Source organism: Corvus moneduloides, chromosome 4 (assembly GCF_009650955.1).
Source record: "Corvus moneduloides isolate bCorMon1 chromosome 4, bCorMon1.pri, whole genome shotgun sequence".
NCBI classification, from domain to species: domain Eukaryota; kingdom Metazoa; phylum Chordata; class Aves; order Passeriformes; family Corvidae; genus Corvus; species Corvus moneduloides.
In genome coordinates this window covers 6227815-6243140 of record NC_045479.1, presented here as the reverse complement: position 1 = coordinate 6243140, position 15326 = coordinate 6227815, and the positions used below count along the sequence as shown (strand labels likewise).

At 39.7% G+C, this 15326-nt stretch overlaps 1 protein-coding gene across 1 annotated transcript in view; it reads left to right on the top strand.

Annotated features, from left to right (window-relative positions):
• Positions 1-15326, top strand: part of ERC1 (ELKS/RAB6-interacting/CAST family member 1) — a 284378-nt gene that overhangs the window by 57198 nt on the left and 211854 nt on the right. The window contains 1 exon segment of the mRNA XM_032105148.1: positions 4195-4611. Within this exon segment, the coding sequence (XP_031961039.1) occupies positions 4195-4611 (417 nt within the window).

Here is a 15326-nt window from a genome sequence, read left to right as displayed (position 1 = left end):
CATGGGCCGTATTCAGACTGTAGGCTGGAAGCTCACCAATCTGCCAAGGTGTGGGAAATGTGAATTTGAGTCCTGGTAGGTGGAGGCAAAGACTGAATCGTGTTCTGCTTCTTAGAGATGCAAAGTTTGGGCTGCTGGATAAAAGTCAAACTGTGTCTCTATGCAGAACCTGGTTGGTAGGTTGACCCATGGAAGTAACACAGGCAGAGGAACACCTGGTGTAAGAGGCTGTGTTTGCACCACATCCTTTTAGGACTTCTGTTTGAGATGAGCCTGAAGGTTCTCAGCTCTGTCAAGAGAAAAGTCTGTTGGACATAACCAGTGTGAGACTAGAGAACTGTGCTCACGAAAACACCTTCGTGATTCGCAGCTGTAGTTACAATTTGTAGTAAGGCTTTTAAAGACCAGTTTTGTTCCTTGAAAAAACCAGGGAATCCTCAAGGTTTGAGATAAGTGCAGTTAAGTATCAAGCAAAGTACAGGTTCATCATAATTGCTTTGACTTTAATTACATTGCCTGTATTAAACTGCTTCACAAAAGCATGATTGGTACTTACTCGGTAGAGTACAACATAATGAAGCTCAGTGGTATTAGAAGTATTTTTACATGTTTATTTCTAGATGAGACTATTTCTGCAGTATCTTTCAAGTTTTCTTGAGATCTCTAGTCAGGTCTTAGACAGCATTAAGTAAGTACCAGTGGCTAGTATTGTGTGAGCTTGGAAAATAGTTTGTCTTTCCAGGATAGTTGATGATTTAAAAGTGAAGTGTAAAAAATGGATGAGAAGCTAGTAAAGCTTGCCTGTTCCTTCAGGGGGAAAATGATGTTTTCTTTGAAATTATATAGAAGACAAGAAATTTTAACTGAAAAAGTAGTTAAGTTATGATACCAGCTAGTAAAGAATATTGTTCTATTATTCTGAGAATTATAAAGAAAATTTGGAAAGCAGAGAAAAGAACCCATTTTGCATATATTTTGCATGTCGGAAAAGAGTGGGTGTCAAAAGCACAGAATAATTTTCTGTGGTGTGTTTTCCAGTTACCTTTCACATAATAAAGTTTGTTCTCAACTGAGCAGCAGTTCAGAGAACAGTGGGAGTTATTCATAAGCTCAGCTCTAACTTTTCCTATAACCCCACCTCTTCATTTTTCTTGGGAAACTGAATTACAGGCAGTTGCTGACCAATTGCCAGGTATTCCAAACTCCCTTGTCTTTACTTCACAGACTGATGGATACCAGTAAATCCTGTTTGTCACTGGTATTAATTTTTTTTCCCACATCATGTATTTGAATCATATAATAGATTTTGGTTCATTGACCCAGGAGTTCCATGGAGGCATTTCCATGGGTAGGGGAAATAATTTCTGTGGGTCCAAGACACGGGTTTTGTCTATGTAACCTGAAATGACATTTCACAGCAGATCAGATGGTAAAAATGTAAGATTTTGGTTGTGGTGATTTAGTCCATTGATGTTTATAAATAACCCAAGTTTGATTCCGAGACAGCATTGAGTAGAGGAAATAATTTCATTTAATAGATGATGTGGTTGTTCAGAAGAAGCTCTTTTCTTTCCTGGGAGAAAGGAAATGCTGAAGTAGCAGTATGTGGAGAGCCAGGTGGAAGCATGTGGGAATTTGTTTGTTAGCTGGAGGAACAACACACAGCTGGGCTCTGAATAAGGAGGGCTTCTCAAATACAAATGGAATTAACTCATGTGTGGAATTGTGAAGTTATATCTAGTGGGGTTATTGTTTAATTTTAAAAAAATTTGAGGACATTCTCTCACTACTGCTGTCGTAGTCCTGCTGACTTCATTGGTGTTGTATAGGTACAAATGAGGCAAATGTTTTAATGAGTGCAGTAGGTTTTCTCTTACAGCTCAATCAACATACTTTAATTAAACAAATGTAGTAGTTTTGATTGCCTACCTGTAGCGCCTCAGTTTTAATGCTTGGATGTGGTTCTGGCATTCTCACTTGTCATTTCTTCAAACCACTCAGTAACTGAAAGTTGAGATCTTTAATTAAAAAGAAAGTGACTTCTGAAAACATTTTGGAAATCCGTATTAATTCCCTTCAGATATTTCTTCATCTCTTACTTGAAAATAAATCTGAGCATCCACCAGTATATAAACACAATGTACCTTTTAGAACAGAGTAATTACTTGTTCCTTCACCTAATATACACCTGTGCTGTGTTGTCACACAGATTCTGTAACCTGAAGTGTAGTTTCAGATTAACCAAATTAATAACTGCCAAGTATTGTGTTAGTGAAAAGGAAGAAAAGGCAACTACAGCATCTTAAACCAACCACAGAGCTTTGCATTTAAGCTGATTTCAGTTGATGCTGTTGCTGTAAAGGATGGTTCCATTTTCTTCTCTGCCAGCTCCTTGACAGCACCTGCCACCCTACCTTGCACCAGAACCAGCACTGATGTAGCCACCCTGTCAGCTGAATTGGAGATCTGGCTGCAAAAACCTTTTGTTTGGTTTTGCTGGGGCTGATTTGCAGCCATCAGGTGAAGTTTTGATCCCGTTGTCAGTGTCAACCACCTGAGGAAGGACAAATAGCAAGACTGTTGCCTTTAGTGGCAGCGTGGACTTAGGTGAGCTGATGATGTAACAGCAACTTTGGTTTTGAAAAGCTTATCTTAGGCCAGAACACAAATGGAGGACAAGTGCTTGGTCTCAAATAGTGACTTCTGCAAAGAGAATGGGATTGGACTTTTATTGCCTTTATGCACCATTCTGTACAACCAAACGAACCCTTTATGTTTCTCAAACAGATTAAAGGTAGGTAACTGTGCTATTAATACAATCTGCTGTCTTTTCACACTGAGTGCCTGAGGTTGGTGGGAGGTCAGCTGGTCTAACCCCTCTGCTCAGGCAAGGCCACTTAGAGCCCAGGGCCATGTCCAGACAGCTTTTTAACATCTTCAAGGCATTTTACGTAGCAATTGTGATAAACATACCCTTGCAGTAATGCCTAAGCCCAAATCTTCTTACGGTTTCTCTTTTTACAAATACTTGAGTAAAACGAAGTACTTGATTTATAGGAAACACTACCTTTGCACCATCTTCACATTTTAGACCTTACCCGTGTGTCTCTGCATAAAGTTTGATCATAGACTATAACTTACTCTAACTGGTACTTCAGCCTAGTGGATACTGGAAGCAGCTGCACTGCAGACACTGCAGAGCCCAGGGATCAGCGCATCCGACCTGTTCCCACTCAGACTAAATTGTAAGCATGTCTGCCTCACTTAAGAGAGTAGAGATGTATCACTCAGGGTGCATCTCATTCCTGGTAATCAAATCTTTGTGCAGTGTTTGTACTTCTCTGTTATTGGCTTGATACTTCTGTCTTGCAGACAAGAAAAAACATACTTATCTAAATATAAAGTGAGGACTTTTTTGTAGGCAAACTGTGCTTCTGCTGTATTGTCCCATTATATTAAGCCACTGTATTTAGTCATTGAGACAGGATTTATTGTCTTGCACGACAACAAATTACTGCCAGTCATTTGATTGACTTCATATTCCTGTTTGTGAGGTGGTAATTCCTCTTCTGTACTAAAATCTAAATAAAATTTTATGATGTGACCCTTTTCCCTGGTCAGCATTTATCCGGTTTTCTGTAGCTGTAGTTCTTCTTTGCAGGCTGAAGTTTCTTCTCTAAGTCAGCAGGGAAATCTGTGCTAGGTGTAGAGTTAGTGCTGAACACCTTGGGAGCCTGATTAGGTTTTATAGGTGATATGTAAATTCTAATAGCACCATGCCCCTCTGCTTTGCCAAGATAGTAATTCTATAGTAATTCTGGGGCTTCTTCTGCCCCAGAATTGTTCTACAGGGCAGGTGAGCATTGGAAGGGTACTGACATAAGTTGCTGGAAGCTGCTGACATTTTCCTTTGTTTGAAACAGTCTCTTTCTCAAGTTGGTGCAAGTGGAAGAGTCACTCAAGCAAGAGTCTTCTAAGTGTTAAGCAACCTCTATCAGGCATCGAAGGACGGATTTGAACTTTCTGTAGTGTAACCCAATTCCACTTCAATTCTGCTTTAAAACCCTGGTGTTGGTCTGTTGGTACTGTGGTTTCCTCTCGGTTGGTGGTTCAGGAGGTCTGATGTGGCTCATACTGTTTTGGTTATTGCTCCAGTGGAGGGAATCCTCTGATTTTATTTATTTGTTCTTTCAGCATATGCAGATGACTATCCAGGCTCTCCAAGACGAGCTGCGGATCCAGCGGGACCTGAACCAGCTGTTCCAGCAGGACAGCAGCTCCAGGACCAGCGAGCCCTTCGTGGCAGAGCTGACAGAGGAAAACTTCCAACGGCTGCACGCAGAGCACGAGCGCCAGGCCAAGGAGCTGTTCCTGCTCCGTAAAACCTTGGAGGAGATGGAACTGCGTATTGAGACCCAGAAACAGACCTTAAATGCACGTGATGAGTCCATCAAAAAGCTGCTGGAGATGCTGCAGAGTAAAGGTCTGTCAGCAAAAGCCACTGAGGAAGACCATGAGCGGACACGACGCTTGGCTGAGGCAGAGATGCATGTGCACCACTTGGAAAGCCTTCTTGAACAGAAGGAAAAAGAAAACAACATGCTGAGAGAGGTGAGTGACCAAAGTCAGCATTCATCTCCAATCTTGAACTCTTCTCTGTCTCCTATCCATTTCACAGTTGCAAGCAAAGAATCTTCCCTTCTCTATAAGTTGTATTTTACATTAGAATTGACAGAATTTGTGCCTATTTTAATTTATCTTTATGGCTTCCTTGCATGTACCTTTTGGGGTTTTGTGCTGTGGCCCCCACTTTCCCTGTAGTCTCCATAGGAAGCTGTGGAGGCGAATTGTCCCAAAGCCTGTAAAATGAATTCTTCTGTTCCATTGTAGTGTGAGAGAAGGTAGCTACCTGTATTTAGGTGAGAGCAGAGAGAGAAATCTTTGCAAGAGTAATGGATGATTGCTCTACAGTTTCCATGGAAACAGTGATCTTGCTGTGAAGGGTATTTGATAAAACTATTAGCTGCCCTGGATGCAGAGCCAAAAAAAAGATTTCTTAAAGAGACACTGCTGCACACATAGTAACCCCTTCTCACCATCCTTCTGAAAACAGAAAAACCATTGTTACATCTGTATTGTACCTTAAAAGAGTACAATGGCAGGCATAGGTTCCCAAGGTCTTCACTACTAATCATTCTAAACTAATAAAATATGGGCTGTATAGAATACAAATATTTTAGTCAAACGAAGGGAAATAAATGAAAGAAAATGAGTTATTGTGTAGCCAGTGTTGTTGCATTTTTTGATATTATTAAATGCATTTTTCTCTTGTCAACCAGCCTCCTAAAGTATTCTAATATTAACTTCTGAAAGGCTGGTAATTCAGCATGGATTGATAAATATGTGTATACATGGATTCCCTAGTGATAAGATTCTGCATAAAGATTATTTTACACCTGTCGACTGAAGGCATGAATCGATGGCTATCCATGTGTGTGTACCATGTGTACCAATCTAATCACCTGTTCTGCATATTGGTGTCTATTTCATGGTTCAGCACTTTTCTGAAACCTCTACGTGTACACAGGATTTAAGGCCTCTCTCTAAGAAGTCAGGAAAGCAAGGCCTGGAAGAGTTTTTTGAGATGAGTGTATGCAGCACATAAATACTTCTTAATACCTCTTATTCATATGTTTTCCAGTGCCTGACCAATTGTGCTTGTGCTCTTGCAAGCATTTATGTAAGAAAGCTGGAGCCCATTGCATTTCTGAGCCAGATTTAGGCCAGATTTATTTTTTTAGAGCAGTAATCTCTTGAGTGTCTGGAGTGAAGATAATATGATTCCAGAGTTTCTGCACTACAGTTTTTCCTTTATTTAGCAACCAATGATAATTCTGTTCCAATTCTTGTAACTATTTCAGGAAGAGCCTCAAATGGCTTCCATTTGTTTCTGCTCTAAGTCCAGCAACATAAATGAAAAGCTGTCAGGAGCTGTGCAATTTTTTAGGAATGCGGTTGTTTGTTCCTGCTGCTGATGAGTAGATGTTGAGAGAGAAGAATTCTTGTTTCATTCACGCCTGTTTGGAAATCATCAGTCATTTAAATCCTAGTCTTTATGGTAGAAGACTTCCTAGAGGAGGTAGAGATGAACTACTGACTTGAAAGCACCAATGCTATTTATAAAATGTTTTAAAATTAATTACTCCTTGCTGCTTACCCAGCTCTGATCCATTGAGAAGTGTAAGCTGTGTATAAAGTAATTTGTGGCTGAGACCGTGGATGCCATGTGGGATCCAGCCTTGGCGCTGAGCACCCTCGTAGCCTCAGGAACACGGTGCCATATTATCTCCATATGGAGCTGGGTGACCACAGGAATGGTTTTGTTTGTACCTTGTGTCATCCTTGAGCTCTGAGCAAGGCTGAGCTAAGTGACCTCAGACTTACCTGCATCAACCTCAAGTCTTATGCCTGGGGCTCTGGCAGGCTGGAGAAAATCAGAGGAAGCTGCAGCTGACTGCATCGGACTGCCTGAGCACCCAGATGCTCTGCAGGATCTGGTTCACAGTTGCTATCCGTGTTTCACACTTGGAAGTTGTCTCTCATAGGTGTGTCACCTGTTAGGTGTGCCTGCATCACCCTCCTCAGCTGACCTTCTGTTATGTTCATCTGTATTTCCATAGTTACAGGTTATTTCTGCTCTTTGCTAGCCCAGATACTAATGATGGAATTTTTAAGCTGCCTTGAAGAAATTAATCTGCTTTCTTGATGGTTCTATATCTAGAATTCCCAGTATCTGGAAAGGCATGCTAAACTCTAAATACTGCTGTTGGAGGAAGCACTGGTATCTCAAAGGGATTTGCAAGAGCTTGGGAGGTCAGCGTTTATGTTTCATGCCCTAACACATTAGGAAACTTTAATAGCAGTTATAGACCATCTGTAGTGGTTTGGTCCAAAATACTCATCACCATCTTAGCAAAAGAAGTTCTGAGATGTCAGAATCCACTAGTACTGTTTCTGACTCTGCAAGGGTGTTAGATTGCTGATAAAATATTTGCTGAAAATAATACTAAAGATCTGCATCTTGAAGCAAAAAGGTATCCCTCAGTTTTCCAACTTCGAAACCCACATGTAATCCAAAATGTGATGTTGAGACTCAAGGTCATCAGACAGTTTTTCAGGCAGACAGTGCAGCTACAGTGGCCAGCAGATTCACCTTGAAAATTAAATGTGAAAGAATCGATTTCTTCAGCTTTTGCTGTTGCCATTGTTGTACTAAAGACTGCACTAATTTCCTAAGGAAAATAAATTGTAGCAGAGGTCACTGTTGTGGTTCTGGTAAGATTATAACTGTGTGCCACTCACAGTTTCATGTTGTTATATCCATTCCAAGTTCTCCCTTTTTCTAGGCTGAAAAATCCAGTGCTGCTTAATTGTTCCTCATATAAAAGATATCACGTATTTTTGGTCATATCCCAGGGCACTGTCTCAGTCTCCCAAATCCAGATTATGAAATGGATTCTCCTGCAGCTACTGAGAGGTATCCCCATGAGCAATTTGACTCTCTTGGGCTTTTCCCACTTGCCCTGACTTCTGAGGATCTCAAGAAATTATTCATATAAATCCACAGGAAGGATACTATATCCAGCATAGGATGTATTCAGCAACTGATACAGAGGACATTCTCTCATTAACACAGAGTAATGAAAACTTAAATACCTCCTTGAAAATCAGAATGTCCTGGCTTCAGCAGATGACAGTGTGGCTGCATCACATTCCTCTACCCTGGAAAACAAGCCTAAGCTTCATAGCTTATAAGAAAAGATGGCTGCTATTTTGAATACCCCTTCTTCAGTCTTAATGGCAATTTGGTATTCTAGACTTTACTTTCAAAACCAAAATTATTGTCATACCAGCAAGAAATACTTGATGAAGTCTAGCAGCTGGACTACAGCTTCCAGAATAGCTCCCGAGTTACACTGACTGCATTAGTTCTTTGTTCCAGACTTGCCTGTAGCAGAGTTACCAGCCCGTAGCTCTAAAGATAACGAAGCTGGCTGCGTTCTTTTTGACAGCCTCCCTGCTCCCCACTCCCCAAAGTCCTAGATGCACTGATTAGAAACAGATTTTTCTCAGCTATGCAGATAATAGCCCAACTATCAGTGCAGCTTGTGGCAGAATATGATGTGACTGCATCCATACCTGGTGTTCTAAACACTGGGAGTACTATGGGCAGACTGAGATTTGTAAGGACAGCCCAACAGGGACTGTAAGTATAGATGGCTGACCACAACCATTTACTTGGAAACAGAAAGAAGGCTGTTTATCCTGAAGGCTTGTGTCTTCAGAAGGCAGTTCTAGAGTCAAGGCTTGCATGTTACAGTGGTGTGGAACGAGGGAAGAACCAACAGGAGCTTTATACTTAGTGTCCAAAACCTGTTTGGTAGTAAATTACGGTTTTGACTTTAATATTTTATTTTTTTAAAATAATTGGGCCCATTCAAACAAGATGGATTTTTTATTCCAGCTGAGTACAAAACTGAATGAAGGAGTTAGGGATGGAGTGCTTAACAAATAAAGGGAGGTTTTGTATGTAAAACAGGCACTGAAATGGGTGGTTCATGAGGGCACTCCTTTACAATGAGCTTAAGGAAAGAGGCTGTGGCAGAAAAAGCTATGATTTCTTTCCTTTTTCAGTGTTTGTTGAAATGGCAAGCCCACAAAGTGCTGTTTGTGAAGTGCATCACAGTTATCTGGGATGGCCTTATTGCAAGGACCGAGCCCTCGCTGGAGCTGTTTGCAGTCGAACAGTGCCCACTCTGTTCCAGGACAGCGCTGAATTTCTGCCTCCCCGTGGGGCACAGTTCTGCCAGTGCAGTGAGCAGGCACACTGGGCTCTAACAGAGGTCTGTGTAGATTATTTCGATTATTATTAGCCTCAGATGATCAAAACTTGATCCTGTGGTGGCCAAAGAGCAGCAGCAAGGAGCTCAGTGAGAAGGGACGGATGGGCTGTCTGAAGGTACCATCAGAGCCCTGCTGAGCTGTGCCCGGTGCTGAGAGGTTGTTTCCCTTGTCTGACCAGATTTTAATGAACTGTGACAAGTTCTGCAAACAAATTATTTTTCCATGGGTGTGTTAAAATTCTTCCCCTTTTCTGCTCCACGCTCAGAGGAGGATTTAGAAATTTTAATTGGAGCAATTAGAGTTAACTCAAAGAACACTTCTGTCCTGTGCCAAGATTTTGCAACATAAATAAGATACTTCTAGAGAGGGGTTTTGTTTTGCAGGAGTAGACAGATCCAGTAACTGGAACTCTTACTACTGTCATACTGGGGGGTATCTTTCTGTTGACTTAAAAAAATTAAGTTTCTGCTTTTTTTTATTGCTGCTTCATCCTTTTGACCTTTTAGAAGCAGATGGCAGGGAGAAGTGATTTAAACCAAGATAATTTAAATAGTTATGTCTTTATTAGAATTGCTTGTTTGGTCTGCAAGTAGTTTTAAAACATACAGAGGTTTTGTAGGTCAAAATTTGAGAAAATGGACTATTGCAACTTGAAAGCATGCATAATCTATTTTTTTATACACTTAAATTTTTTAAAATATCATTTTAGTTTGGGATATTCTGTATGTCACCTTAGAAAAGGATGACAGTTAAAAATGTTCAAATGTATATGAAATTATTTTCACCTTTCCTCAGAGGTTGGTAGCTTGATAATTCTTCAAAAGTTGAAAAGTTAGGTTGGAAAATAATGTATTTGTTTTCTGCTTTTCCAGATGACAAAAAAATCAGAAACACCTTATTCTTGCATAGCAAATTTCTGATTTTTATACATTAGTTAAATAATCAGTTACATTAGTTAAATTAAGTAAATGGAAAAAAGCAGAACTCCAGTCATCTGTCAGGATGCTTTTTCTGTATTATACTCATGGTTTTATCGAAGTGAAATAATTAATAAAATTTCTGTAGGCTTCTTGATATGCTTTTTCTAGCATGGGGGGTGAGTTATTTAATTCTTGAACTTATTTCAAAACATTTTTTTTTTATATGAATGAGCTAGTCTTCAACATAGAGCAAAATTTCTTACTGTTTCATTTTAGCTCTTCCATACCCTTCAGGTGGGATTTTTAAAACTATGTGAAACAATGCATAAATCTGTCTGGGGATTAGAGGTTTAAAATGCTTAAACTTCGATGTTTTTTGATGTTTTGTTATATTAGAAGATTTTCTTTGTCAATGCCTATTACACGATTTGCTTTGTTTACAAATTACGTCTTAGGGATGCTTTCCTTGGAGATGGTAACATTATCCTGCACTTTTCTTCAGTAGAAGTGAGATTTAGGGAATTTTGTTTCCACAAACGTGAAGCTTTGTAGTGGAAGGGAAAAAACTAAAAATACCACGAATAAATTGGAAGCTAATTTGAGTACAAAATGAGTGCTTTTGTGCCTTAAGTAAGAGGAAAGAGAGAAAAAATTAATAATAGCACATATGTAAATGAAGTTCTACATGATTAAGATTTTAATTTTTAATTGACTTTTCTTCAGCTTTTGAATTCACAATTCTGTAGTCAGATTTCAACACAATGACTTGCTACTTGCAGCTAATTGGATGGTTTGAATTAGTTTCTCATCTTACCTTGCTTTTACTCTAATGCCAAAGTTTTGAGGGATTTTGCTTTTGTTTCCTGCTGATTGAAATACTGAGAAGAGCTGGAAGCTGTGCTTTAATTTTCACTTTAGGTGATGCCTTTGCTAACAAACTTAAGTGTCCTGATATCTGAGGTTTTAATTGGATTTAGAAATAATCGTCTCAATGGATTAATACAATTGCAAACCAGAGACGAGTTTCTTTAGCCAGGGGTAACTGAGCTTCAAAGCAACTGGCAGCCTCCATTATCAATGTGTGTGCAATTGCCAGCACATCTTTCAAAGTTATGCCCTTTGTGGGTACAGTCACTTTGTATTTTCAGGGAATTATGTTGATTGGGTTTGCAAATGCAGGAAATGACAAATGGAAAAATGCAGAAATAATTTCCGAAGGAACTACCATGATTGCTGCTTCCAGACTTGTGTAACTGTATCACTTTAGCAGCAAAACTCTAATAGCAATGAAATAAATTCTACAGGACTCTTATATGTTCTTTTTTTCAGTTCATTTTTACGTCGTGCTGAAATAGAAGTTAAAATTACTGGCATCGAGCACTTTCTGAAAAAAATTTAATACAAAATCCTGAAACTAAACAATTGTGATAGTATCCAGTCACCTTCTGGCACCAGGTAGTAAAGATATTTATATAAATGAGTCATGCAGATTAAAGGGCTCTCCCACAGGTTATTTCATGCAACCTTCTGCTCAAACCAGCAATTTCAAGCGGTGGGGATTCCACAGCCTCTCTGGGCACCTGGTCCAGCATTTGGTTGCTCTCCTGGTAAAATCTTTGTCATATTAACAGGTCTAAATTTTCAGTGCTGCAAGTTCTGCCTATTGCCTATCATCCTTCCACTTCTGACAAGACTTTGGTTTCCATCATCTCTCCAGCTTCCAGTTAGTTCTAGAGGGCATCAGGTTTCCCCCCAAGCCCGTTCTTTTCAGCTGAACAAACACTTTTCTCTCGCTCTCTCCCCTTCATGCTGTGTTCCAGCCCCAGCTATCCTGGTGCCTGTCTGTCAGAATCTCCTCAGATTTTCAGTGCCTTCCTTGTTCTGGGGAGCCCAGAAGTGGGCACAGAGCTCCAGCAGTGGTCTCACAGGAGCTGCACACAGGGAAACACCTGCTTCCCACCTGCTGGTTGGGTACTCTTGCTAGTACAGCTCAGGATGGGCTGGTCTGGGCGTTTTTCCACATCAAGGGCACATAGCTTGATCTAATGCATGTGTTCCCCAATTCCATGTACTCTGTAAAGCTGCTGGGAGGGCTGTCCATCCCGTCGTTCAGATCACTGCTGAAGGCACTGCCCACTGGCCCTCACACTGCTCATCAGCACCGCGTGGAGCCTGGCAGCCCAGCTGGTTTCCCACCTGCTTTGTTAACCGCTTACCCAGTCTGTGTCTCACAGATTTGCCTCCAGGGATGCTTGGAGGCCTTTAGACATGGAACACCCATTGCTCCCCACTTAGCCACACAGCCAGGTACTTCACTGTAGAAGAAAATCAGGTTAGTCAGGTATGATTTGTCCTTCTACACAACTAAAGATCTATTTTATCTTACATAGCTACTAAATAATTTTTTAAAATTAACAATGATCATTAATACTGAGCTGATGGATGCTCCTGGTTGTAACATTTGCATTTCATTGTAATTAATTGGAACTAGGTTGCTAAAATCTAGGTAGGCATGAAAGCCATCTGAAAAACTAAAGTTAGGGTACAACAGATATAACATTCATTTAGTAAGTCTTGGAGGATGAGGTTGGAGAATAAAACCAAATGCTTTTTAGTCAAAACTGTCCAGTCCACTGAATGATACAAAGATCCAGCACAGGAGATCATAATTGATTACACAAAGATATGGCTAGTACAGTTAAGATTTAAAAAAGCCAGAATTATGACTGTGCTTTTAATTACACATAATGTTTTTTGCCGATTTTTTTAATAAAACAAATTAATGTATGAAATAGCATGTTTTTGTTTCTGTGTGGAATGTGCTACCTGATTATCCAAGCTTGGCAGGAGATGGAAGGCATGTCCTTTATTGCTTTGGAAACTGCTTGTCTTGTGGCTACTGGGAGGTGAGTTGCTGAATTTTGAAGCATTTAGCCTACCCCACTACAAAAGCATCATTGCTTGAAAGTGCACCTTCACATTTGTTCTAAATCCCATGCAAAATCAGACACAAGAGGAAGTGGGGGAATAGCAGTGAAGGATATGGCCAGGTTGTGAAGGAAGAAAAGATTTGGACTAAATTCAACCTTCATTATTATGCACATGTGTATAATTGACAGTGATAATACTGCTCAGGACTGGGGACTCCTTCAATTCTAAACTATATTCTTTAATTTTGAATTCTTTTCAAAAAAACCTCATGGACTTTGTAACTATTTATGGTGAGGTAAAACCACTTTATCACAGCTATTCTTTACATATTCAGCGTTCTCAGTGTGTTTGATCAGCTGTTCTATGTAATTATGCTGACCAGGAAATTGTTGTTTCTCCTAGGGGTACTGTGCTGCCTTGCAGAGCTGCTTGGCAGATGTAATAATGATCCACACCTTCAGTTCCTATCTGTTTCTGTGGTAGATTTTCTTAAAAAGGAAGATAGATATTCTTAATAAAAAATTAAAATGAAATATGAACTCCAGCTCTGGAGAAGGTGCCCACCTTGTTTAGAGCTTCTGACTAATTCTAGCCTTCAATTTCTAGTTATTGAATCTTAATGGTTTTTTTGAACAGAACAACCTATTTTGGAATTTTATTGGCTGTGAATGTACTTAAAGTTGCAATCAGTTTGCACCATAATTTCTGTTTTTCCTTTTTGCTATCACTTTTAAATGAAGGAGTCATTGAACATAGAAAAGCAATAAAAACATAAAGGAGATTTAAAAGAGCCACCCCTTGTTATAATAATTGAACTTGCACTCAAAGGTGCAAAGATGCTAAATTTTATTAACCTATTAGGAAACAATATCAGTTACATAAGGAAGTTCTTAATGTGGGAAAGTAAAGCAAAGGAAAGATCCTGTATTACTTTGTCAGAATGGATAACCTGCAAGGAATGAAGGATTGGGTTTATATTTTTCTGATCCTGGTATTTGTGTGTGGCCCTATGTTTTTAACTGCTGTGCAAAATCCTGTTTTACAGAGTAAAATCCTAACTTTCATTCATCTGTGGGGTGTGTGTCCACGACAGAATCTGAATACATCACAGATATGATCTATTAGTATTTTTCCATTCTGCCACTGAAAGACATGGATGCAGCCTGTATTTCCTAATTAAGAAGGGTATCTGTGCCCTGCTTTCCTTCGGCAGCCGCTCTTCAATCTGTGTTCCAGAGAGCCTCGGTCTGCCTGTAGCTTTTTTTTCTTCGGGCTCTTCAGAATCACAGGCATGTTGCCAAAATTAAGCCCTTACTGTGCAGTCAAGAGTTGGGAGGTGTTATTTTTCAGCAGGTTATGTCATCCAAATCACAGTGGAATTACTTAAGATGATAGAAGTAGGACATTTCCTTTGCTGAAGTGCAGAGCATCACTTCAGACAGAGGAGACACAGGCATTTCTCAAGAAGAAGCTTGGAAGAATTTTCTCTCTGGGAAAACACTGAGCCATGGTGGAAGCAGGCACTGTTGTGTCAGCATCCCTTTACAGACCTGCAGTTCTCCTGCTACGTATTCCATCTATCCCATTTCCACAGCAGTAGCTGGTTTTATATTCTCAGGTCAGAAACTGTGTCTCTCCACAAGTGGAAATTACCTAACTGCTAAAATAAAAATAATACAGTGTCCAAAATAGATTTATGGCATAGTAATTTTTGACCTTCTTATCCTTTGTTTTCTCAGTTTCTAAAAGCTCACAAGAGTTTGTTGTAATTTCTTTGAGGAAATCCATTTTGGGAATGTAGGTACAGGTAAGTAGAAAAATAATGGCACTGCTTCATTCTGGTCAATATGGTGCCAGTAGTATTTGTGCAGAGGCTCTCAAGTTATCTGTTGACTCGAGGAGAAACAAATATATTTAGAGGGGTTTTCAGGTTTATTTCTTCAGGAGGATTTTTTTGATTTCAGAGAATGCCGCCATACACTGGGAACACACTTGTAAAAATGGCTTCTCAGAAAATACACAAATATCCTCTTTTAAACCAGAGCAAGTTCTATTGGATTTCCTTATTATTACCATTCATGGGCATCAACTTATGCAAATGGTCTTAGGCCAGACTTCTGCAAAATTCTTCTTGTGGCCTTTGTCATGTCCCAACACATTTCGATCTTGCTCACTTCAAAGCTATGTAGGAACACTTAACAATCTTAAAAGTAGTATTTCTGAAAAGCACTGTGCAACTCTACCTTTTTCATTCAAATAATTAATCGTGGGGAACAAGTTGCATGGATGACTGCCATACAAAATTTTGACTCTTCACCTTGTCTATTGAAAATACAAATTTGTGGATGGCTTTTGGGATTTGTCTTTTAGTTGTCTGAGGGGAGTGGATGGATAAACTGTATGTGTGGGCACATAACACAATTCATTTTTAGGTTAACTGGCATCACAGCTGGTGCTCTGTGGGCACCAAAGTATTTTCCTGGCATATAAGATTAACACTCTAACAGAATTCACCTTCCTACAGTTAGCATTAGAGTGTGCTCTAAGGACAATGCCATTTGAAGACAAGGA